Source organism: Gopherus evgoodei, chromosome 8 (genome assembly GCF_007399415.2).
Source record: "Gopherus evgoodei ecotype Sinaloan lineage chromosome 8, rGopEvg1_v1.p, whole genome shotgun sequence".
NCBI classification, from domain to species: Eukaryota; Metazoa; Chordata; order Testudines; family Testudinidae; genus Gopherus; species Gopherus evgoodei.
The window spans coordinates 7,845,701-7,872,678 of record NC_044329.1 but is presented as its reverse complement, the minus strand read 5'-3'; the positions used below and the strand labels follow the sequence as shown (position 1 = coordinate 7,872,678).

At 42.2% G+C, this 26,978-nt stretch overlaps 1 protein-coding gene across 2 annotated transcripts; it reads left to right on the top strand.

Moving 5' to 3' along the window:
- The first annotated feature begins 606 nt into the window (after nucleotides 1-606).
- Nucleotides 607-25,655, top strand: MAML1 (mastermind like transcriptional coactivator 1). 2 transcript variants are annotated; one of them, XM_030572190.1, is made up of 5 exons: nucleotides 607-1,109; nucleotides 11,693-13,111; nucleotides 17,587-17,847; nucleotides 20,380-20,491; nucleotides 23,880-25,655. In XM_030572190.1, the coding sequence occupies exons 1-5, from the start codon at nucleotides 741-743 to the stop codon at nucleotides 24,866-24,868; spliced, it is 3,150 nt and encodes a 1,049-aa protein (XP_030428050.1). In that variant the 5' UTR covers nucleotides 607-740; the 3' UTR covers nucleotides 24,869-25,655. The 2 variants fall into 2 exon arrangements, with proteins under 2 accessions (XP_030428050.1, XP_030428049.1); XM_030572189.1 differs by having other exon boundaries at nucleotides 11,690-13,111.
- Nucleotides 25,656-26,978: the final 1,323 nt, after the last annotated feature.

The following is a 26,978-nucleotide window of genomic DNA, read 5'->3' as shown; positions in this document are numbered from 1 at the left end:
TACTTCTGTTCTTTAATTCGTCATTCATCAGACCTCTAGCAGGACGGGGGGGGGGATAACGCGCCCTGCTGGCTTCCCGCGCCCTCTACTGGCTGGAGAAGGATGTTCTAACTTGTCAATCACACCTAACCCCTGCCCGCAGTTCTCATTCGCCGCTTCCAAACCACCCCCGCCTCTTCCTCCTCGATGCCTTTTAAATACGGTTAGGGTCACCGCCCACAGCATCGTCATTAGGCCACACCCGTTCTTCTCCCCGCTCCACCAATCCGCTGGGCTTGAGAAATTGTCCGTCTCCCCGCGACGGCACTTACGTGTATGTGACGTCAGACACCACCCAGGAAGCTCCGCCTATTTATTCTGAACTCGGCTCTTAAGGGGAAAAGCAAATTCAAGATGGCGGCCGCGTAGCTAACAATGGGGAGTCGGGGGTTTGGGCCTGAGCGAGGCGGCCGCCGCGCCTGAGGGGAAGCGGAGCGGGCTCCGGCCGGGCAGCACTGGGGTGGAGGGAGCGGCAGCGGGCCGAAGGAGGAAGTAGGCTGCGGGGAACGGAGTCGGGCCGGACCCGAGAGAGAAGGAAGTGGGGGGTGGGCGAGGCCTGAGGGAACCCGGGTGGGAGGGGGCGAGGCCTGAGGGCTGCCTGGGTAGGGTCCGAGGTGAACCCCGGTCTCTCCCTTGTCGGGGTCCTGGCCATGGTGGGGTCGGCGTGAGGAGCCGGTGAACGGCGGCGGCCTCCCCGGCCCATGGTGCTGCCCCCCTGCCCCATGGCGGAGTTCGTGGTGCCGCGGCACAGCGCGGTGATGGAGCGGCTCCGCCGGCGCATAGAGCTGTGCCGGCGGCACCACAGCGCCTGCGAGTCCCGCTACCAGGCCGTGTCCCCAGAGCGCCTGGAGCTGGAGCGCCAACAAACCTTCGCTTTGCACCAGCGCTGCCTGCAGGCCAAGGCCAAGCGGGCCGGGAAACACCGCCAGCCTCCCCCGGCGCCGCCGCCGCCTGCCCCTCCTCCTCCTCCTGCTGTGGTTGCGGGCAACGCCGACAGGACTGGAGCCAACGGCCTCGACACTGACGCCGCGAGCAGCGAGCAGCACGGCCGCAGCAGTACCCTGATAGCGGTAAGGAGCAGCTTGTTCCCGAGTGGGCCCCGAGGTCGTGGCGGGTGAGACAGTGCCCAGCTGGCACAGCTACTTCCCCGTCCAGGCTGGTGCAGGAGAGGAGCCCTCCAGCCCTTCTAGAGTTGGAATCATGGCCCATGCTGGCAGGAGGGAGGGTTACATTGTTAGGTCCCTGTGCAGTCCATACGAAAACGGAGCGACTGCCATTCTCCTGCCTTGATTACACATGCAGAAGCGGCCAGCAACGGATATGGAAGGGACAGGGGTAACTTCCATTTAGAACAATCACAGAAGTTTTAGCGGCTTAGAATTGTGCTCCATGTAGCCTGGCTATTTATGTTCTGACAAACCTGACTCTCAGTCGTCTCTGCAGGAGCAACCGGGTAGTACTTGTTCTGTGACTGTTTACATAATTCTGTTTGTTTGGAAATGAACAAGAAGGGAGATCGAAGCTGTCAGGCATTAGTCAGTGGTTCTAGTTGGTTGGTAAAGACAGTTCTTACAAACTAGACGTTTTCTGCTTTTCAGAATAATAACATCCATTAATACTACACCACAGTGCAAACAACTAAATGAAATGGTGCTAGAAAGGCAGCTGATGATTTGCCACTTTTTCTGCTGAATGTGAGCTAATTGACCAATACACTGATCACTCGCCACCCATTTAAAAATGCTTGATTTTCAAAAGGATAAGCTTTCTTCTCACTAGCACTACTGGTTGTGAATATGTCCTGTAAATAATGTTTTATGTGCATCAGTATAGGTATTTAGTTTGTTCTTGGCTCTTTAAAGTGGTCTGTATGATATGGCTAAGGAGCAGGGAAATGCAGTGTAGAAGAACACATTTTAAAAAGTGACCCACTGTCTTCATAGAAAAGTAAAGTTTCTAAACTGTATCCCAAAGTCCATCATAAAACTATTATCCTGAGCCCCTTTCAAGATGCCTCTTGCCATTAATCGAGCACCTTTCCAGCTATATGCATATTTTAACATCACAGTTTTATGTAAGGTAACTGTCTTGGAGGAATATTCACTAGGACCCATTTATAGATACTTGATTCAAGTTACAGCCAAAAGTAGTAGTCACAAATTTGTCTTTAACTTGCCTTTGGGATTTGGAAGTGAATTCTCCAGGGTAAAATCTGGCATGTTGGACGTGTCCGTGAGATGCTTGATGCTTTTATTTAATTATTTATTTTAAACAAATTAACTAACTACCTTTTGTGTTATGCAGCCCACACTGAAGTTGTGGAATGCAGTGTAGTTTGGTTTCCTGAGCACTGATCAAATCTAGATGGAAAAAGAGGGCATGATTCGCCACTTTTTTACACTTATCCAAGTGAAAAAAGGATGTAAAATACTATTAAATCAGAAATGTCTGGTCGCACCAATGGTAGCATTTTATGTTCACTGTGTACGGGAATATATGACTACATAAGACAAGAAGAATCAGTCACAATGAATTAGCCTGTAGTATGACTATGATTACAAACTTGCATTTTTCATGGCTGTAATGTGAACGACAAGTATCACTTGAGTGAATCATTTCTTATCTCTTGAGTGGTGGGACGCATGTCTTTCTGATGAGTCCTTTGGATTCTTGTCCCCTTCTGAAGAAAAAAATCCTTATGATTGAATCAAAAACTTCACACAATAGAAGAGGAGAAAAATCCTTGAAAGAAGGAACAATTTGTACTTTCCTAATGAGAATATCTAATATCACTTCAGAGAGACTTTGCTTAGCAGGCTGGATTTTGAATGAAGATTTGTGGTGGAACCCAGGATTTAAATGCCTGTTTTGTTGATCATAAAATTAAGGCTTCTGCTTGCTTTGCATCTGGATCTTGGGGATTCACACTTGTGGCTCGTTCAGTTCATTAGATAATATAGATTAACACGCTGAATCCACTTGCTTAGACTGTAAGCACTCTTTTTCATACTGAACCTCTGAAAAAATGTCTTGAATCACTGCTGGCATTTATTTTAAGTTGCTCTGTACGTGGATTTCGTCTTATTAGCTTGCATTATAATGAGGAATCTAAATTCCCCAAGAACAGTGTGGTTTTGAAGTGCACTGTGCATCTAGGGAAGCCCTTCTTGTACAGGAAGCTGCCTCCAACTGTTGATTTACACAACAGAGGAGGCCTTTAGTGTATGAATGACTCTTCCTTGTGCTGACCTGTTGCTTCTTTCCTAGTATACATGACTAAGATAAATTGCTGCTGCTGCTTCATCTTGTTTCTCGGTTATAAAGTCGGATCACTTGGTAATTCAACTAAAAAAAAATCCCTCTTTGTATGTTGCTTATTTCAGTTCTTTGTAGTCTGTACTACTTTAACCCAGATCCTGATGTTTCACCACCAACAGTCAGGTAACAAATATCAAAACTGAGCATACTGTGGTGGGAGGGGGTGGAGTATTGTCTGAAATGTTCACTAAACCTGTGTTTTCACAACAAAATTATTTTGTTTTAAAATATCTTCCTTTCAAAATAATGTTAGGTAAGCCATTAACCAGGTAATACACCAGCAAATGCTGCTGTTGAGTTACATGGAACTTTTTTGAAAGAGATCCATATAAAACATTTTCTAGAAGGCTTTGCTCTGTATAGTGCTACTTTCATTTAAAGCTAATGGAACACTGATGTTCGTTTTTATTTTTTAAGCCACTTGTAATAAAAATGCAGGTGAGCTGCCAAGCTGTACAGAAATGTCCTTTCATTATAGGTTATCAGATGCTAAACAACTGTATTTAGTTGCTTGTGAATTCCAAGGTGCTGTGTGTACTCAATAGCAGTTCAGAATAGTGCAAGGGGAGCACCTTCATTTCTTTTTTGGCATTTTATGTGGTGGTGATCCCCACATGGGATGTTAGAAATCAAGTGCTTTGTCTGATAGTTATTTCTTTGTTTTAGACCCCGAAACAAGACAGTCTTGGGGCATAAACAGAAGTGTGGGTCACTTTAATTCTCCGTGTGTTTGCCAGGATGAATATGCTGTGACACAGAAATACTTTTAGTTGAGGGTGTGTGCTACCTAAGCTTGTCCTCCAGTTTAAAAAAAAAACGGGAAACAATGCTTAGTTTCCTCTTTTAATGTGAGGCTATTTTTAAGGTTTTAAAATGTCCTTTATATAGAAATGTCAGATTTCCATTTCAGTCTTAACTATTTTCTGCCTTATGAAGGCAAGTGTTAGTATTTGGATAACTGGGTATCCCTCATGTTAATCTTGTGTTTCAGAAACATTTACATTAGAAAAGAAAGACTTAAAGGTCATATAGCACACCTCTTCTTCTTTTCCTAATTTCCAGTCTAGAACTGCTGCTTTCAGTTTCTTCCAGTGCTTTAAGGTAAACTTCCTTGTAAATGTCCATAGTGTGTGGGCGGGGGTCCTTCCATTTCCCTAGAAAGACTCTTAACATGGACGCAAAAGCTCACTATTAGGAAGTCTCTTTCTGATACAGGATTTGGAAGAATTCAAAGATTTGGATTTTCATCTCCACTGCTTATTTCATGTTGTGCTCTCCTAGCCAGGAGACCAACCAGCACTAAACAGATCTGCTTACACATTTCTTATGACTTGCTTTCATCAGTGAACAGCTGTTGTATAGATGATTCACTTTTTCTAGTCTTGCCTCAAAACCTAGAATGATATTTCTACAGTGGCCAGGAAAGCTCAGTTTGATTGTCTGTAATGGGGAAAGATTCTTCTTAAATCTTAAGAGCACACAATATTAGTCTTTAGGAGCTGAGCAGTTAGTTGGGTCTGATGTGAAGAGATGTTACACTGAAAATTACCTCTCTGCTCTGTTTAAGCCCAGTGAAATAAAGGTGTCCTAGATTAGAGCCTGCGTGGGATAATTTTTTTAATCCCACTCTGGTCCTGCCCTGCAGTACCCGCTCCTGCATTATTTCTTGCATTTTTATCCCACTCTCACCTGCAAAAACCTTAAGTTCTTCAAGAGGGACAGATTCCCCCATACTACTACAAACAACAAGCCCCAGAACAGTCAGTTAATATAATGTGTATATATAAATAAACAGAATTCAGACAGTTTTTACCACAAAAGAATGAAATAAATCTTGCTTAAACGTGTAAAAAAAACCCCTTTAACTCCTGTTATAATGGACATCAAATCTTTCTATCCCTTGCTTAAATTTAAATATTAAAACCTTTATTTTAAAAAAAGAAAAACTTGCTTTACATTGCTGAAATTCTATTTGACAAACCAAGCGATTGTTTTCCTGCAAATAACGACAGTCTGTTTTTTGGGGTTGTTTTTCTGCCCACAACAAAGTACATTTTACCTGCTCTTATGGCAGTGGGTTGTCCAGAAGTAAAAGATGAATGACACAAAGTAAAAGAAAGTGGGGAAAACTATACTTGTGTCCTGACTTTAAGATCTAGAGTAGTAGCAGAAAATAAATGAAGTATTGTTTGGATTGGACTTGCAAAGGTTCCTAGTGTTGCAATTTAACTTATTTGAAACCTTTTTTGGGGCGGGGGAGGCGTAGGGGACAACGGGAGGAGGAGGAGGCATTAGCTGTGTGTGGATGTCAGAAATGGTTTAACTACTTTTCGGCCCCAAAATAGCAAAATATAGTAGAGTATTGCAAAATTATTCGTAAATGTAGTGTCGTCTCACCATAATTACACCATTGCCATCATCTGCTGACAAGTCTGATAGTTTGTTGCCAAACAACTCAAGCAGGTTTTTTTGTCTGCTTTTTCTTCGCACAAGTTGTTGCAATGTGCTTAAAACACTTTTTTTATTGGATTGCTAAGGCCTGCAGTGGTGTTTCCTAAACTGTAAAGAACTAGGAGTGATCAGTACTGCTGAAGTTCAACTTAGGTGGAGAACCTAGCATTGCTGCTTAAAGCAGCAGTTTTGATTCAGCAGAACAGTTCCTGTAGCAGAAGCTGCCTATTGTGAATAATACAGGTGCTTACATTTTTATATCAGAGGGGTAGCTGTGTTAGTCTGGATCTGTAAAAGCAGCAAAGTGTCCTGTGGCACCTTATAGACTAACAGACGTTTTGGAGCATGAGCTTTCGTGGGTGAATACCCACTTTGCATGCATGCAAAGCATCTGCAGATGCATGCATCTGACGAAGTGGGTATTCACCCACGAAAGCTCATGCTCCAAAACGTCTGTTAGTCTATAAGGTGCCACAGGACACTTTGCTGCTTTTACATTTTTATACATGCACATCTGTAGCTGTTTGTCTGTCAGTTGCCTCCCAAGCTAAGCTGCCTCCCAAACGCGCACATTTTTTGGAATGAAAGTAAAAGTCAAATTAAAATTAGTCCATTGTTGTGGTTCTCTGACAGCCTGGTGAGCATTCTAGGGTATGGGAACAGATTTGGTAATAAAAAGCTTTTCTTGAAAGAAGCAGAACATAGTTATAAAAGCTATTTATGAAAAGTAGAGAAATTCCTAATGTATAGTATTAATAAGAAAATCATTTAAAATACTCTGTATTTACTCCCAGATCATGACCTCACATAGTGCATCTATTTCCACCTCACAAGGTTAGCTCTTGAGTGAGATTCAGCCATTGTCCAGGCAGACAGGGACTGTCTTCTATGTTTGTGCAAGGCCTAGCACAGTGAGACTGATCTCAGCTGGAGCTTGTAGGCAGTACTGAAATAATAATACTTCTAAAAATATTTGCCATCAGTTGCTCCTAATCATGGTTTGGCACAGGGAGATAAGCATGCCCTAAGAAATCAGTGTTTATTACTAACTTTGATTTTGGAGAAAACTACATTGTGTTATATTTTCTAGATCAGTTCAACTTTTGGGATTGCTGACTATGTGCATAGCAGATACACAAAATAAACATCAAAAAACCAAATTTGTATTACCCTTCAACTTATAATGCTCAAGATAGTATAACAAAGTACAGAATTTTCAAAAATAGGATTTGACTGTCCCTTTAATATCTATTATAGTTAGATAAGGAGACTATCACTACTATTTTGAAATTACTGTTAAATGTGAGAGCCACACTTTATTTCTAGTCTCCAACTTAGTAATGTTGATGTAAAGCTGATCTACGTAAGGGATGCCAATTTGAAATCTGAACAGTTTCAAATAATGATTAAGTCAGGTACTACACTAGGTCTCTGCTAATTTTTGTGACTTTTGCAATAACATATTTTTCTATTTTAAAAAATGCTTTTTCCCTGTTGCTGTAAGAGACATGGACAAACAGGAAACTGAGTATATATGGAAAATACTATCAAATGTGCAAGGTAAACTGAAGAAAGAGGAGTATTTTTCTTAAATCTTTTTGCTAAATAACCTGATGTGATACTTCCAACAATAGCATGTGAAATAGTTAAAGCCCGAAGAGAATCTTTTTTCTCCTCACCATAAGTAATGCTGTTTTAAAGATTTGATCTCTGCAGATGGATGTGTAATGGCTGGGTTTCCAGCTCTTCCCACTTCTGGACTCCTGAGGCCCTCCTAGTTCTCCTTATTAGATTTCTCCATTAGTTTATGATCACTATTCCCCTGAAGGCATTATATCCTGGTAGTCTACTTGCCTAGTAAGGAGGGCTTGATGAGCTTTGCTTCATTGAAGCTAACCTGATGGGTTAAAGCCTTGTCCATGCTTGTCCTTTTGGCAGTGAGGTTGCTGCATTGGTGCAAACTCCTAATATAGATGCAGCACACTAGTGTATAAGGTGACTTGCTTGCAGTGGTACAAAAATGCCACTGTAGGTAAGCCCTAAGTCAATTTAAAGGTCTGCAGCACAGTATTTTGACTCTTCTTTCACTAAGGCCCTGAATATGATGCTGCTTCAATGCTTCCAGCTTTGGGAGGGAGAGAAATCAGACTTGGAAATCCAACGCTGATCTCATGTGAATGGGAAAACACTGGCTCAAATTGTTTAAATCAGTGGTTTCCAAACTTTTCCTGTTGTGTGTTTTCCCCCCACCCCCCGACTTACCAGTAATGGAATCTGTCCATACACCCCCTGTGTTACAACACAGTTGGCTCAGCAGAGGCGCTTGGGCTGAAGGTGGAGCTGGGGGAGGAGGAAGAGTGAGGGCAGAACTGGCTTGGGAGTGGAACTGTGGCTGGGGCCAGAGCTGGGTGGCACTCCCTCCCCACTCCCTGTGGGGGCTGGCCAGGCCCTGCTGCCTGTCTTCTCCCCCACCCCCCTGTGCCCCCCAAAATATATTCCTCTGTTCCTCTATAGGGAGGTGTGCCTCAGTTTAGGGGTCACTGGATTAAATGATTTGTCCTATGAACAACTAGCAAGAGCAGCATGCCAAAAGGCCACTGCACTTAACATGATGACAATGGCCAACATACCTAAACAGTCTAAACAGCTTTCCTTACACACCAGCAAACAGTGTTTCTCTTCCTTTTGGGCTTTCATCATAATAGAACAGGATTTTCTTGCTTCAAGATCTCTTTGATTGGGCTGCTGATTGTTCATGGAGTTTGACTGACTGACTGACTCATAACTCACAGCTGCCAGGATTTTGTGAACTGGCTGTACTTGGAACTGCACCCAAGAAGTATAGGTCTTGTCACTGTACTTTGATTTGGCAAACATATCATTTTTCTACTCAGCAGAAGCCAAGAACTGATATGTGGAAAATTTTGTTTAGTCTTCTCTTCAGAAAGGGATACCCCACAAAACAAAGGTGAGTAATCTGCAAGGCAACTACCCAACTTTACGAATTGGGAGGACCTTGAGTTCCATTACTACTTTTAATCTTCAAAGGCACAAATATTGACATACAGGAAAAAAGGATTTTGGCTGTTGGAAACTTTTGTAGCTATGTCTTGCCATTGGGGAAATCCACATATCCAAATGCACTCTTGGCTTTTTTAGAAGTAAAAAATAAACCAGGAAGAAGGTGAAGTCAGTAATAGCTTGTATATAAGCCCAAACCCAGTGTTTTGCTAACAGATCTCTCTTAGGCTTAAACTTTGTGCGTTGATGTCAACAATAACAAATATGTAGGCAATTTTTTCTGCAGCATCTGTACAGGATGCTGCATACAGGCCCAGATGTCTTTAGAATGTCCTCTGACTTCGATGAGGCTAAGCAAGGTGTATCTTAATCAGTTCTTAAATCAACTTACCTCACATACACACTCTTAGTAATTTTATGAAAGGTAAGTTTTTGTTTTTGAATTCACTCCACTTTGGAGCGAAGATGCAAGTACAGCTTGAGGTGATAAAGTGGTTTGTGTTGTTTGTTTTTTTGTTGTTTTTTTTTGGACTGTCTCCATGATGAAATTGTTACTATTTGTGGTCAGATATCTGAGCACTAACAAAATCATTTTAACACACGTGTTCTTTCAAATGAATGGGAAGTTTCTAAAGTTTGAGGAGATACTAAGAAAGATGTAAGGTATATGTTCTTAACATAAGAATTTGCTCCAACTGTGGGAAGAATATATTCAGTATTAAAAGTTCAATCACCGCTTTTGGGTTTCAGCTCTTTCTGAAGCTACCTGCATGTGAGTATTGAGGGAGTGTTGTCTAATGGTTTAAAGCAAAGGAGGATCCTATTTTTGATCTGAGCCATTGACTCACTATGTGACTGTGGGCAAGTTACTCAACTACCTTGTGCTTCAATTATCCCAGTTGAGAAACTGACTAAACAATAGGAAACATGCTGAAAGGCGAATATTGCATCTGTACTGTGCTGCTTGGTCAATTAATTACAAAAAAGAAAATTAATGCAGAGCCAGCAACATTTTCTAACAAAAAACAAATCCAGATTTTTATCAAATGTGTGGGTTTTATTATTCTTTATAGCCAAGGCTTGAAAAATTTACCCAACACTTCCTAGCCTAAGCTGTAAGCCTACTCTTCAAGCCAAAATACACCAGTATCTCATGTTCATCCTCCAGCCTTACCCATTTGTGCCTAGTCTCCCAGTGGTCAGATACCTCTTCCAACCATTCCCAGGCTAGGGCTGGAAGATCCTGGTCTCCTGCTAGTTGAATTCTGTGCTTCAAATTAAACTATAGCACACCCTATCCATGCAGACATCAAAATAATCAATGTTCCCTCCTAAAATCAATTGATACTTTGCTACCATTTTGATATATTAACTAAAGCTGCTATCCCTAAATCAGTGTATATGTCCGTTCCCCCCCCCCCCAATCTATTTTTACTGACTCTGCTTGAGTGGTGCGAGACTGAGGTTTCCCTCCTCTTTATCTGGGCTTATCCCATTCAAGAACATGGAAGAGAGGACTGGGTAGGGAGGCTCCATTTAGTGTATTTTTTAAAAAAAGACAGGCTTTTTTCTACCATATCAGAGAGCTGTTGTACGGCTGATGCATCTTGTGAGGATTCTGCAGCCATCCTTACTTAAGGCAGTGTGTAGGGGTCCTTGGCATCCCAGATGAGGAGGTGATAGCAGAAGCCACCCTGCTCCAAACACACAGCACTCTGCTGTTGCAGTGTTTACACACTAGGCGTTTGCATATAATATCCCAATGTAGATGGCGTTTATCTTTTTAAATTAAGCTTTGTTTCTGACGTTTGCTGGGAAAGATTCCTGTTCACGCTTCAAGCCTTGTTTAGCATCACTGGTAGCAAGTTATAGATTGAGTGCTGTCAGAGGAGATAAGAATGGAGGATCCCAAGCTTTTGTAATGACATGACTGACTAGATCTGATGCTGTTCCCTCTACTGCTTCTAGATGGCACTATGAAATCAGAGAACCTGCATGTACAGTCTGGTGAGGCAAGCTAACTGTATAGGGTTAGCAGTAAGCTGTTTGATTTGTCCATGGTGGTAGTATGTATGCTAGGCAATTAAATACTTGGGGAAGAAAATGTCACTCAAATTCATCCCAATGTGACATAGGAACACTGATCAGTGTGCTTTGAATCGCTTTTAGATAAGCGTGAATCATAAAGTATTTATAGAGGGGTTAATGTTTGCACAAAACAATGATTTGTGTACAAAGAATTTACATTGATCTATTTACCTTGGCATATAAATGAGACCACTATATAAATGGCTTATAGCATAGCAGACCTTCTCTCACCCCAAATACTTATCTCTTAAAGTTATCTATATAACATCTCATTCAAAAAACAAAAAAACCTGCAAAAAAAACCTTACGTCAATATGTTAGATTTCTGAAGAGGGAAAGGTTCAATAATTTCTATACACTTTTTTCCCCTCTGTCTGTAGGTTTTAGATTCTTTAGCTTTTTTTGCTTCCATTCAAAGCAGGAAGTTATGATTTCAGACAATTTTAAAAGCTTAATCTTTCTTGAGCAGAAGATTTCCATAGGGAGATGGCTTCCAAAAGAGCTTGCTCATGGCAGAGGAAAGACTTGTCTTCCATTTTTGTAAGCTGCTCTTGTGTTCAAGAGTAGTTGTGTTCAGCATATCCTGAAGTGCTGAGTAAAATCCGTTGGTTCAGAAACATTCACTCATTATGCAGTGTGCCATTATAGTAGAAACTTTAGCCTTTGGATGTTTGAGGATAGAAAGAGCTGGACTAGCTGTTGATATGATAGGAGATGATGGTCATATTGTAGTGAAATGTATAAAACATTTAAAATGGCTTTTTTCTTCCAGCAGCTCCATGAGACGGTGAAAAGAAAACTTGATAGCGCTGCTTCCCCTCAGAATGGAGATCAACAGAATGGGTATGGGGATATGTTTTCTGTGTCCAAGAAATTACGTCGTGAGGATGGTCTTGGTGGGGTAAGTGGCTCCTCCAATGGTATACCTCCTTTATCCCCACTTCATCAACTTGACAAGAAATCTTCCGGTGGAGATACCTTACAGCTCAATGGAAAACATTCAGTAGGACTGGACAGCATCAGTAAAAAGTGTCTTCCAGATTCTAACCTTCAGCTGAATGGGCGTAGTGATGCTGATGACTCATTTCCTTTGGGTTTGAACAAAGAGCTCAAGCAAGAGCCTGTGGATGACCTTCCTTGTATGATTGCTGGAGCAGGTGGTTCTATATCTCAGAACAACTTGATGCCTGATCTTAATCTTAATGAGCAGGAATGGAAGGAGCTCATTGATGAACTTAATAGATCAGTGCCCGATGAAGACATGAAGGATCTATTTAATGAAGACTTTGAGGAGAAGAAGGATGCAGATTCTTCAAATTCAGCTGCACAAACTCCATTGCCACAAGACATTAACATAAAGACTGAATTTTCCCCAGCAGCCTTTGAACAGGAACAGCAGATGGGGTCTCCACAAGTCAGATCCACTTCTTCAGGTCCAACATTCATTGGAGCCTCCTCTGTACCTGTTAGTGCTGCTTCTCCAGCAGTTGGGGGCTCTCAGACTATGTTCCAGTCTTCCAGTCAGCCAGTGACTGAAAATCCTAACCAGTCTATGATGCAGGCATCAAACCAGTCTCAAAATGTGCAGAGGCCTCTACCCAATGTATTATTATCTGGACAGGGCACAGGAAATGCCAAAGAAATGTCCTCTGCTCACCAACTTCAACAGATGGCTGCTAAGCAGAAGAGAGACCAGATGTTGCAGAACCAGCAGCAGGCTTCACAAGTCCATCAAACCAGTCAGCTGTCCAGCTGGCAGCAGTCTGGACCTTCTCATAGTCCACTGGGTGTCCCCTACACAATGGACAATCCCACCAGTCCTTCAGTTTACCAACAGGACTTCAGTAACCAGAAACTCGTAATTCCTAGTATGACAAATAAGAGTTCTCCCAGGAATGGAGGCAATTACCATGTGAATATGTTGAGTCATCAGTCAAACAGCCTGAACCAGAACCCTGTAAATAACCAAGGCTCCATGCTAGATTATGGCAACACAAAACCCCTTTCCCATTACAAAGCAGAGTGTGAGCAAGGAGTTACAGTACCTGGCCAGAACAAGCCACCTATGTTGGCATATCTTCAGCAGCGCCAGCAACCGCCACTGCCTCAGATGAGTGAAGAACAAAATGGGATGTTCCTGATGAAGCAGAAGTCTGGAAATATTGCCTACAGACCTCTAGTACCACACAGCCAGGTAAATGTTCAGGACCGTTACCATTGTGAAGTAACAGATCTTGGAGTGCTGGGTGGGTAGGACTAAATCCAATTATTAGTTGCAATTATTTGGAAATACAGTTTACTGAATATCCTAATTTTCCATTCTAAAGCAAGCAAAACCAAGACATGACCAAGGAAAAACCATCTAGAAATAAACAAATTTTCATTGAGTATAGTGTCTAATAGTTAATACTAATAACTAGGCCGGTAAAAAATATTTCCAACTTAATACAGCATGTGGGAACCAAATTCCTTAATATAAAAGTCGCTATCTGTAAAGATACTTGAAAACTTTGTAAACATTTATCTAAAATTTCTTGTTTAAAACTTAAAAATAATTCTCAAAGAAACTTTACTTTTCTTTTTAATCAATGTCTCCTCTTCTTGGGTGACTTGTTTGAAGACCTTAGGTCTGTTTACTTCTGAGGGTGTTGTGGCTCATATGAGCAGTTGGGGGCCATTGGGAGAACAAATGGACTGTGTTTTAAGTGAAATCTAAGGATTGTTTATCTTACAAACCTCTTCAACAGCTGAGATTTATTTCCCCCCAGCCCCCAGTGGAAATTGACAGTGGTAATATTTGTCTACATGAGGCAGTTTTACTCTTGGGAGAATTCTGTGCCAATGTGCAATGCAGAATTTGCACTGAATTAATATTGTGCACAGAATTTCCTTTTTCCCTTGCAAATATGGGCTGCAGAGCTGCTGGTTGCCACTAGGGGTTGCTGGACCCAGCAGAGCACCCAGCTCTCAAATAGATGATGTTGCTGTGGGAGGAGGAGCTGGAGGATTTCCAGCAGCTGCAGAAAGGCTGCACCATGTAGGAAACACCATACAAGCCTGGGACCCAGCATCATGCTGTTTCTACCTCTAAATCCCTGGGCTCTGGTGTGAAGGGGTATGAGTGTCTCGGGTAGGGGGGTGTCCAGTGGCTGGGCTCTGGGAAGGGAGGGGGTGCAGGTATCTGACGGTGTCTGACTGAGGGAGGGGGAAGAACCAGGAACTGGGTTGTTTTAGGGGGTTTCTTTAACTCTCTAATCCTGGGGGAATTTGTGTCTGTGTTGTTACAGACATAATTGCTGACAGATATTTTGAAATAAGTTACCAAAATAACTGAAACTGCCATGATTATATAGTGTTTTGACAAATAAAATAGCAGAATTTTAAAATATTGTGCACAGAATTTTTAATTTTTTGGTGCAGAATTCCTCCAGGAGTACAGTATGCAGAATAAAAGGTGACCTACAAATGAAAAAAATTAGTTAGTCCTCTTTTGCTTTACGGTGTACTAATGCTTTTTTCCCCAAAAGGCTTGTAGTGCTTGTTTTATGTTAAAAAAATTCATGTCTTGTCTACTCTGTTAATCCTGGAAGACTGTAGAACTAATAGGATACAAATAAACAAATGGTATCACAAATATAAATCTGTGCAATTAAGGGTGACTTGTCAGAATATTTAAAACTGTAGTGTTTAATACCTGGAACACACATGCTTGTGGAACAGTTGAGAGAAAAGATCTTTTTAAAAACTGTAAGCCTGTCCCTCCAGCTAAAGGCTTTTAGAGCTCTTATTCCAGTAATATGGTTCTTCAAGATTACCTCAATCAAAAAACAGGAAAGAATGATTTGATGCTTCTAAGGCAGGAGTGGGCAAACTACAGTCTGTGGGCCAGATTCGACCAGCCGGCTGTTTGGATCCGGCCCTCGAATTCCTGCTAGGAAGTGGGGTCTTGGGCTCCGCACAGCTCCTGGAGGCAGCAGTATTTTCCCCCCTCTGGCTCCCATGCTGGGAGCTGTGGAGGCAGTGCCTGCGGATGGGTCAGTGCACAGCAGAGCCACCTGGCTGCGCTCTGCGTAGGAGCTGGAGAAAGGACATGCCACTGCTTTCAGGAGCCACTTGAGGTAAGCGCTGCTCTGAGCCGCCGCCGCCACCCCCCACCTCAACCCCTTGCCCCAGCCTTTATCCCATCCTCTGAACCCTTCAGTCCCAGCCCAGAGCCCCCTCCCATACCCTGAACTCCTAATTTCTGGCCCCACCCTGAAGCCTGCACCCCCAGCCAGAGCCCTCACCCCCTCCCACACCCCAATTTCATGAGCATTCATGGCTCACTACACAATTTCTATACCCAGATGTGGCCCTCGGGCCAAAAAGTTTGCACACCCCTATTCTAAGGTAAAGACCAAGCAGAATTTTTTTTGTAAATTAGAGCTACCTTATAGTTCATGAAAAGCAAAGAAGGCATCGTTCCAGTGTTTTTCCTTTTGGAAGTCACTTTCAACACAGCACTGATAAAATGAGGGGGAAGTAACACCTCAACAGCTGTTTTTTTTTCATGTTTGCTAACTCGAGGCAGTTCCACACATCAGCGTGCATTGAAATAACAAAAGATGTTAATTAAAACAGATCTAGTTAATTTGCTGCAAGTTTGTGTAGACCAGCCCTTATACAGTGCAATATCAATTACTTTTGGTTCACAGTATCTGATTAACTTGGGAGTAGAGGAGCTGGCCCCACACCCCAGTATCTGACACTTTTAATTTAAAAAAAAAAGTGTGAAAAATATATGATCAAGATTACAGCTGGGGTTGCAAGATGTCTGAAGGTAACCATAGGAACTGCAAATAAGACTTTGATGTGGTTACCTGTAAAACTGTCAAAGCAGACCTAGTATTTGTCTTCTCTGATATTGTTGCTATTTTGTAGGTAGCACTTATGTTCATTCAAGTCTCTTACTCCTAAAAGAGCAGAGTTTCACACTGCAGTTTTCAGCTACGTGGCGAAAATACAACAGTAAATATTGGATGCTAAACTAAAGACCCAAACTTCTCTGTATTGTTAGTCTGTGTTTTTGTGTTGGTTTTTTTTTTTAATTTTTTTTGTCAGCTCTTCTAGAGACCGTCTAATGATTCAGGACACTAAAAATCATGCTTTTGGACTATGTTTTGGTTTTTAACTCCCCCACCCACCCCAAATAGTTTTATCTGGTTAACAATAATTCAGTTATACAGGTGAGTCTTATGCTGGGGTTATGTTCCGCTGTCAGTGCGTAAAGCGAAAATCGCATATAGTCAAAATAACATTGAGTGTAATGGGCGGAATCACCCGCACTACAGGTACAGTATTAAAATTGTTGTTTTTCTCACTTTTGTTTTTGCTGAGCGCGCAAAGCTGAATTCACGCATGTTAAATGTGCATAAGATGAGGCTCACCTGTACAATCATAAACTGAAAGAAGCAGGATTGCTGTGATATTTGTGTTGGTATCTACTAGGTATAATTTCACATTCAAACAGAATGTATCTCAAATTTGCTTAATGCAGTCTTCATTTGAAATGCTGCCACCCAAGTAAATGTAAAAAGTTTGTGTACTTCACCCTAGTTGTGGTATGCTGCGAGTAATTAATGTTGAATGAATAAGATGTATGAAGCCTAATCAAGGAAGCAAAAGCCTATGGTAGAGAGAGGATTATACTTGAAAGGCTATCTGCAGGATCAGGGGCTTAGCGGAGAATGCAAATACTTACATGAATAGTGCTGTAGAATTCAGTGGAACTAATAATGTATAAACTCTTGCAGAATTGGTATCTTGTATTGCTTAATCACATGCTATAGTTCCTGGTAGCTTATTAAATTGAATTAATCTCTGCCTATAATAAATTTCCCAAATAACCGTAATGGGGGTACAACTCAAAATGTTTCTTCATTTCAAAAAAGGGTTTTGAGAGCACAGATGCATATTATACTTAATGGCTTACAACATGCTTTTGAAAACAGCGCTGAAGTTCTAGAGGATTGAATGAAGATTAATAGTTAGTCCACTACCAGGATGGTAGCAGGATGTCAGAGGGGTGATTTGTGGAATTTTTTTTTCCCCCCCTACACCTTCCTATTAATATCTGGCAGTGTGCTCCTAGCTGTGTAGAAGCATACATAGGGCCATTTCATGTGCATGAGGTATGGGGGAAGTGTTGTAAATAAAATTGACACTGCAGTCTCCTTCCATGAATGTTGTGTAGCTCCAGATAGTCCTCTATTCATTTTATTCATATATGGCCCTTGATACACATTTTTCCTTGGCCACCTTGTGTTTCTTTTTGTTTCCCAGGCAGTTAATCTGGCATTGTCATGCGTTAATCTGAAGCTTTCTTTATTGAGAATTAAAAATATTTTGCTAGATTTGTTTTACACTCAATTTTTACACTGAATTTTATTAATTGACTGTGTGAAAACACAAAAATGGATATAGCTTGCCAAGTGTCTGTTTTCTTAGGGATATTTTTATATTATGTGTGTCCTGTAAGAGAGAGAGTAATAAAAACACTTTGCCGTTCTCTAGTTATGTAATCATTTGTCATGAGTGATGATCTTGCTGACCTGAATATGTTCATATAGCACTTGTAGATTCATTAGTACCCAAGTCACTCCTATAACTGATGTTATTTATATTCTGCAGGATCAAAACCCTTCTCCCAGTGTTCCTCGTGTTCCTGTTTCTGTCCCAGGCCCTGGTGTCAGTGCTCAGCCTTCCAGTATTTCCATGGCAGGTAACCATAACAACACAGCCTATCTCAGCAATCAGCAGCAAGCAGTGGTAATGAAGCAACACCAGATGTTACTGGACCAGCAGAAGCAGCAACAAAAGCATTTGCTGATGGAGCAACAGAAGCAGCAGTTCCTAATAGGGCAGAGGCAGCAACAACTCCTAGCAGAACAGGTAAGAACTGCCATAACTGGATCAGATCAATGGTCCATCTAGCCCAATATCCTGTCTTCTGATTGTGGCCAATGACACATGTTTCAAAGGGAATGAAAAGAACAGCGTAATTATTGAGTTATCTGTCTCCTGTTGTCCACTCCCAGCCTTGGCCAGTGTAGGCATAGGACACCCAGAGTATGAAATTGCATCCATTGATAGTTATTCTCTATGAACTTATTTAATTCTTTTTTGAGAGCAGTTGTAGTTTATGTTCACAACATCGCCTGGAATGAGGTCCCCAGGTTGACTGTGTTGTATGAAGTAGTTCTTTTGTGTTAAACCTGCTGCCTATTAATTTCTTTGGGTGACCTCTGGTTCTGATGTTGTGTGAAGGGGTAAATAACACTCCATATTCACTTTCTCCATACCATTCAGAATTTTATAGACCTATATCATATCCCCTCTTAGTCATCTCTTTTCCAGGCTGAGAAGTCCTAGTCTTTTTCATCTCTCCTAATATGGAAGTAGTTAAGCCAACGGTAGAGCTCTCTCCCATCAACTTAGAGCAGCTGTAAACTCTCTACTGCCCTTAATATTGGTGCTGTATTCCCACATTGGCACACAGCTTGAAGAGTTTTTCTCCCTCTAGGCAGTCTGGCCCCTAAATAAGCATATATAGAATCATAGAATATCAGGGTTGGAAGGGACCTCAGGAGGTCATATAGTCCAACCCCCTGCTCAAAGCAGGACCAATCCCCCAACTAAATCACCCCAGCCAGGGCTTTGTCAAGCCTGACTTTAAAAACCTCTAAGAAAGGAGATTCCACCACCTCCTTAGGTAACCTATTCCAGTGCTTCACCACCCTCCTGGTGAAAAAGCTTTTCCTAATATCCAGCTTAAGCCTCCCCCACTGTAACTTGAGACCATTACTCCTTGTTCTGTCATCTGGTACCACTGAGCACAGTCTAGATCCATCCTCTTTGGAACCCCCTTTCAGGTAGTTGAAAGCAGCTATCAAATCCCCTCTCATTCTTCTCTTCTGCAGACTAAATAATCCCGGTTCCCTCAGCCTCTCCTCATAAGTAATGTGCTCCAGCCCCCTAATTACTTTTGTTGTCCTCCGCTGGACTCCTCCTAATTCTTCCACATCCTCCTTGTAGTATGGGACACACGACTGGGCACAGTACTCCAGATGAGGCCTCACCAATGCCGAATAGAGGGGAATGATCACGTCCCTCCATCTGCTGACAATGCTCCCACTTATACAGCCCAACTACAGGCCTCAGCCCTATACCCTTACTGTATTGCTCTGAAAACCTTTCCTTCAAATGCTTGCTTCTTGATGTGAGTCCTTTTTCTTCCTTTCCTGTAGGCTTCTCCTCTGCCTCACTCCGGCTCTCATCTTCGGAGCCAGGGGTAGCTTTTTAGTATAGCCTGGCAGTTGCAGGATCTGGGACTACAATTTACATCATTCTCTCCTAGAGACTGTCTCCCAGAATTCCCTGGCCATTCAAGACCAATCCCCAGAAGAAGGACCAGCGGTGCTTACTCTCAAATGTGCCTCTGACTGTGTCAGTGCCCCTTTGGGTTTATGATCTTCAAAGAGAGCCTGAAAAGACTTTTTTAATACCTTTCATTCCTCCCTCCCACCAACTTCCCCCGAATGTCAACTGTTGGTTCCCTGCTTTTGCTGGTGGATTTGTTAGATGGCTTGGGAGCTTTCTCCACCAAATTAAAGAGGCAAGATTGCTGACTCTTTAATGGAGAGCTTTCCTTCAGCTGAGTTAACGTCACTGGTATGGGTTCTCTATCATAGCTAGAGAACTAGTATGTTTCATGGTCTTTTAGGAAAACTGGGATAGGCAGAGGCTGGAGAAATCTTTTAAAACAACCTTTCAGTCTTCTTGATGCATAATAAAAATAAGAAAATTCACTTTTCTGTTTTGCGGGGCCCCTTTAAAATGAGATGTATTGATGGTGGGGGATGTTGTGTAAAAGTGCATTTTTTCCCTGTAGTGTCTTCAGAAATGTTACTGAAAATAGCTATTTACTGAATATTAGAGAGGCAGGTTGGGTGAGGTAATATCTTTTATTGGACCAACTTTTGTAGGTGGGGGTGGGGAGGTTGAGTTTACACAAAGCTCTTCAGGTCTATTTACTGAATAGGAATGTGTTTGAAAGACTGACATTCCAGTTTTCCTAGCATCTGAGAGCATTTAGATGTGCATTGCATCAACCTCTGATGCATGTTTCAGTCATCTTGGCTTTCAGTTGGTGCTTTTTTTTTTTTTCCCTGAGTGTATCAGAAGTCTGTCAACCGCTGTTCACTAATCTGCCCTCCTGTCCTTTCCTCTCTCTCTCAAATAAAAATTACTGCATTTGACCCCTGTAAAAAGAGAGTATTCTTCTGGGTTGGCTATATAACACTATTAAAGCCCCCATAGTTATCAGACCTCTGAACAAAGCATAGATAGCTTTGAAGTCACATTTGAAGTTAAGTATTGATTCTTTTTTTTTTTTTTTTAACTCTTGTATTGAACCTTTCGTAGGAAAAGCGGCACCAACAAGAGCAGCAGCTCCAGCGGCACCTGACCCGACCACCCCCTCAATACCAAGATCAGGCACAGAACCCTTACCAGCAGCAGGTTGGACAGTTCACAGGTAAACAAACATGAGATTTGAATTAATAATGGTGAAAAGAGATTGAAGACCACCTATGTTTATTCCCAAGGAGCAAAGTCCCTGGACTTCATAACTCGTTAATATTTTTTGTTACCTTCTTTGGTACTCTTTAAATTATTTTGATATATACTCTGACTTCAGTTGCTGTTTAACAAAACTGTCTGTCCCACATACATTAATTGAATGTTTTTATGACAACTTAAGTATCCAACTCTTTAATACATCTCTAAGAATAAGTCTGTAAGGCTTGGATAAGGGATGGTATGAAAATTTTTAAATGTCTTTACATTTTCCCAAGGGCCCTTGGAGATCTAGTGACTTTCTCCTCCTTCCTCTTCCTGTGGAGACCCCAAGTTATAGTTACCTTGCCTCCAATACATGAAGGTTACAGCTGTTTCTGAAGCTGAACGGCATCACTCCCTATATTCATCCCAGGGCCGCATAAGAAAAACACAAGAACCTTTTTTCCCCACTAAAGAGCATTGCTGTTTTGCGTCCACACCACTCTTATCCCTGTTGATTTGAGTGAGGAATGTAAACTCTGATCCTCTGCATTTTAGGGTGCGGGTCTGCATTTATTTATGGGGGTTGAGGGGTGGAATTCGCTACATCTGTTAGCTTACTAATGCTGGTAGCAAGAAGGTGTAATTACCAGTTAGGTGGAATAGCATAATTGATGTGAAAACATTGGAAGCCAATAACCACCCATCTTTTTGTACCAAAAAGAGGCTTCACCTGCACTGGGGCAAGAAACTGCTTTGAGTATAACTAAGTCTGCAGGTATTGGTCCACTCACTTCCTCTGGAGGTAAAAGAACTTACAAAAAATAGCTAATTTCCTTCCTCCTCCTGCTCTGCTCTCCATTCACCTCCAATATCCCCATCGAAGGGCAACTTCTTAATGTGGAAATATAAACAAGATACCATTATATTAATAATGCTGATGGATGGTAACATGCAACATATTAGTCAGTGATATGAAATGTGGCTTCTATGGCCAGGCAATTAATTCCTCAAGATACTTAACAGAAGTAAGTTGATACAGTCATAAGAGAGGAAATGCTTTACATCTATAACAGATTGGTATGTAGGATAGGTGGTGAGTATTGTCCCTCAGTCTGAGTGTTGCAGTACTTATTTCTCCCCACCACTACCACCAGAAATGCAGTGATAGATCAGTTAGAAATACTGAGTGTGTAACAATTTGCAAGAGTTACCGCATAGTTAAAAATACCATTGGTTCTATCCTATAGGCATGTTAACTCTAGTTATTTTATCATTGTTACATCCAGGCATATGTACCTCCTCTTTGCCTATAAGCATGGCAAAAAATGGACTTTCTCCACTTCTGAACTTCTCTTTTATGGTATATTCCCTGATAACTTGTTTAATGCTTTGAAAGCCTTACCATTCAAACCAGCAAATGTTTGCACTTATCCTGAATTCGAAACATTCACCCTCAGCTTTTCTGGTAAGAGTGGCTGCCTCAGTTTAACAAGTTTGAAAGAGGGACTTGGGACTCCTTTTATATCTCATTGCAAAAAATGCATTGGAACTATTTCTAGGAATTATTTTCTGTACACTTTCTTATTTATTCCCCTTGTCTCTTTATATCATTTGGACTCTAAGTGGGGGAGAGGGAGCTGTTCTGCATAAATGCTTTTAAGTAGAGTTAAAAAGGAGCCACACTCTTGGTAGTTTACTGAGCATATTGCTTATTCCTGTGATTCATCATGCTTATATCAGTCTTGTGTGTTGATGCATAGTGAATGCTTCAATATGAAAATCCAAAAGGTACTCAACTGAAAATAGATGCATTATCTGGTTTGAAAGTCCTAACATTCAAACTGAAACAGATAAAGCAGATGTATTATCAGTAAAAGAGATGATCTGGCATATACCCTAATGAGTTAAATTATTTGCATCCACTCTAGATGAACAAGTTGGAGAGTCTGCCCTCCTTCTCAGCCTGATGCTATATTTCAGCAAGTTGACCCTCTTCTCCCAGTTCAGAGCACTTTCACAGACATGAACTCTGATGTGAAGGACCTAGATCTTTATCTCATTAGCCCTGCAATAGGCACCTGAAGTCAGATTTTTAAAGATCTTTAGGAGCCTAAAGATGCAAATAGGCTCCTAGTGGGATTTTCAAACGTGTCTTGATGCATAACTCCAATTGATTTCAATAAGCGTTAGATTCCTAAGTGCTTTTAAAAACTAGACACCTATCTTGCATTTTTAGGAGCCTAAACACCTTTAAAAATCTGACCCTTGTGATCTTGGTTTCTGCTTTCTCCAAAAGAAGTGGCATTTAAATTGCTGCTGATCTGTTATAATCTCACCTGTGCATGCTAATCAGTAGTGAGCACTGATTTATGGTTAAGACTGCATTTTAGTCAGAGGTATTTTTAGTAAAAATCATGGACAGGTCACGGGCAGTAAACACAAATTCATGGCCTGTGACCCATCCATGACTTTTACTATATACCCCTGACTAAAACTTTGGAGGGGGGGTGCAGAGCGCAGCCCTGGACCCCAGCTGATGCTGGGGGGGCCTGGCACACTCCCTACCTGGCTCCATGCCTTAGCATCCCCCCACCCCCCTCCAGCAGCAGAGTTTGGGTGTGGAAAGAGCAAGGAGTTGGGGCATGGGATGGGGTGTGAGATGGGCTCTGGCCAGTGCTTACGTGGGGGGCTCCCCGGAAGTGGCGATATCTCCCTCACTCAGCTGCTAGGCAGAGGTGTGGCTGCCTCCGCCTACAGGCACTGTCCTCGCAGCTCCCATTGGCCACAGTTCCCGGCCAGCGGGAGTTGCAAAGCCAGCGCTTTTGGGTGGAGGCAGCATGCAGAGCTGCCTGGTCCTGCCTCTGCCTAGCAGCTGGGTAAGGGGGATGACACTATTTCTGGGGAGCCTCCTAGGTAAGTGCCGCTCAGCCTGGCTTACCCCATCCCATGCCTCAACCCCCTGCCTTCTCCCGCACCCAAACTCTGCAGCTGCTAGGCGGCGGGCATGGGGGCACGATGGTCTGAGACTGCCCCAGCAGCACCTAGTGCGACTGGTGCAGGGGCTGCCTGAGCTGCCCCTGAGCCAGGTGCACCGGCCGCTGCGGAAGTCACAGAAGGTCACGAAATCCATGACCAACTCGCAGCCTTACTTACGAGGCAGCAGTTGGAAACTTCTTTACTGATATACCACAAGACTGATCATACAGGAGAAGATGTAATATAGAACTTTTCCATTTATATTGTGTGTGTATATGTATGTTAAAGGCATCTATTACATATATGTGAAATAGCGTCTAAAGGTCTAGACAGGCTCTGGATAAACTGAAATACTTAATGTAGAAAATAATCTCTGTGTATTACAGGGTCGTCTCCAGCCATGACCGGGGTAAGTAACTTAGGACAGCCCAACTCCAGCAGTCCACGGATGTTTTCTCAGACCCAGAACATGATTCAGATTGGATCTGGACACAGCTCTGTTCCTCCTCTCCAATCAGGCTCCAGTCAGCAGGATCGAGGTGTGACTCAGTATACTAGTATGCAAAACATTCAGCGAGGGGGGCTGTACAGCATGACATCTGGTATGACCCAAATGATTTCACAGCATGCAAATCAAAGTGCCAACGGACAACTACAGATGCAAAGGCAGCCCAGCTTGGGTCAGGGCACTCCTGTTCCTGCAGGGTATGGGCAGAGCACCCTGGGAAACCCAAGCATTTCTCAGCAGCACAATAAGGGGGCACTGAATCCAACCATAGCCAAGCCACAGATGGCAAGAGTGCCAGCAGCTATTGGCGCCCAAAATCCATCTTGGCAACACCAAGGTATGCCTAATATGAATAACCAGACACAAGGAAATGGTGGCTTAGGGTCATTTACTGCTAGCTCCACTTTCCACATGCAGCAAACTCACCTAAAGATGGCCAGCCAGCAGTTTGCTCCAGGGATGCCTCAGGTCAGCCTAAGCACCAGCAGATCAGTGGCCTCCATGAACTCTGCCGTCTCTGGGCAGCTGTTGTCATCTTTAGGTGCACAGCAGAGGACAAACCCACCTACCCAACAGCAGGTACCCTCGCAACAAGTTTTGCCTAGCATGAGCCAGGCCGTTCCAGATCTGACTGCTTTTGGCCAGAATCCAAATCAGCAACTGCCCAATAGAGCCAATCTGCACTGTACTCAAGGTTACTCTGTGAGGACAACCAGTCAGGAGCTGCCTTTTGCCTACAGTGGCCAATCAGGCAATAATGGACTGCAGAGCTTGACTGGTGACACAGACCTGATAGACTCTTTGCTGAAAAACAGGACTTCAGAGGAATGGATGAATGACTTGGATGAACTGTTAGGAAATCATTAAAATGAGGCTTGAGGGTTTTCTACTTTTTTTTTTTTTTTTTTTTTTAAATTTCGTGAAATATAAATTACACTTGGACCAAAAACCTGTGGCATTGAAGAGACTTGCAGGCATTAGAAGTAAATGGTTGGGAAATGGACTGGAGCTGCTTCCCAACAGGCTTCGACACATAATGGTGCACCAAGCAGGTCTGCAATGACCATGCGTTTATTTTTGTGGCATCTGTGGAGCACATTTGAACAGGTCAGGCAAATTTGTGTGCATCCAAGTCGGCCCTTCAGAAATCTCACTTGCATTGTTTTGAAACTTAGGTTTTTAATTATTTAAAAATAAACAAAAACCCACAACAATGGGGGTGCAGAAAGACAGCAAATAAAACTGCAAGTATTTTGTGTTTAGGGCTTATTCTCCTGCAGGTAATACTTGAGTTGATTATTGTTCCCAGCTTGGCATGCTACTAGCTACAGTATTGCCCTACCAAATTTTTAACTTCATTTTTGCCAGAGGAGAAGATGTGCACCTCAGTACATTTGCAAAACATTCTTTATGTTGAGTCAGTCCTTTTTCCCCACCAGTGAAGTGTGTGCCTGTACTCTCAACAGGCAAGTGATATTTCACAATAATATTTACAGCAAATTTTTCTGAATGCTGGTGATAGATGAAAGTGTTAAAACCCGGCCAGCTGGCCTAGGTTAGTGACTTCCTTATGAATTGTGGATAGGGTGACCAGATGTCCTGATTTTATAGGGATAGTCCTGATTTTTGGGTTTCTTATATAGGCTTCTATTACACCCCTGCCCACCACACCCACACACACCCCCCCACACACACCCTGTCCCAATTTTTCATATTTGCTGTCTGGTCACTCTAATTGTGGACTCCCAAGTTCCAGTTTGCACTCTGTTGTGGAGGGACACAGAGTTCCTGGCTTTTACCTTGCTCAGTTTATAGAGGGACTTATGGGAGAACTTTTCAGATATATCCGACTTAAAACATAAACCAGTTTAATTTGCACATGTTTCATCATAACTCATTTCCAAAGGTAGCTGTGTTTAAATGAGGGCTTCACAGCTCATCTTGTTTTACTGTTTGTTTCTGCAGTGTATTTCTAATGTGGACTTTGAGATCAGTCTTCTCCAAAACTAAATACAGAAATGCCATAAGCACAAGATTTTGTCACTTTAGGATCAAGTGCATAAAAGCCACACTGGGCTGAGAAGTGTAAAGTCCTTATTAAAATGTAAATATCTGCAAGTAATAGCACAGGGAGCCTGGAAAAATATTAACCTTGTTTCAAGGTTGCTCCAATGTGAAAATCTCCCACTTTCACAAACTGGGGGGGAGGGAGGGAGTATTTAGTTAATCTTTCTGTGAACAGGTGGATTGCCTTCTCTAATCTCACTTGAAACAGAAGCCCACGGAGATGGTTCACCCTCACCCAGATGTGTTAGGCTCAGTCTCACACAGGGTATGAAAAGCAATGAGAGCAGTCAATGTTCTGAAGTCCTTACTTGCTACCAAATATTCCCCTCTCACCAACAAACCACCTTGCCTTAACTTTTAATTTAAAATGGAAATAAATTTTATTTGTTTTAGCTGCACAAATACCTCTTTCCCTCCAAGCCCCATTTAAAAAAAACAATGGGCCAACTTTTTTCCATTTTTGTAAAGCTTAAAATTTTCCAGCATTATGATTAAAAGGATTTCCTTCAACACAGACTTGTATCTTCAGGAGCCTTTCTGCACTGCAGAAGCATGGGGGATTTTAAGCTTTTTTTATTTTTGGGCGGGGGAATGAGGGGAGAGTGAAGGATAAAAGTTAATTCTAGGAAGGAAAATATTTTACTGTCTCTGCAGCTCATTTATCAGACAACTTGCACTTTTTAAAAAACAAACTGCTTTTAACACTAATAAGTTTAATTTAACCCTGTCCAAATACACAGGAACCTAGTTTTGTCGTACTTATTTACCTAATGTGAGTTAATTATGCCCTGTTAAACAGAGTTTGGATGATATAGATGCTGTTGATAGCTGTATGTTGACCAGTGGATTTTGCCATTGAATAGATAGAGATTGAAATTCCACTGAAGCAAATTAAATCCCTTGTAGGTTA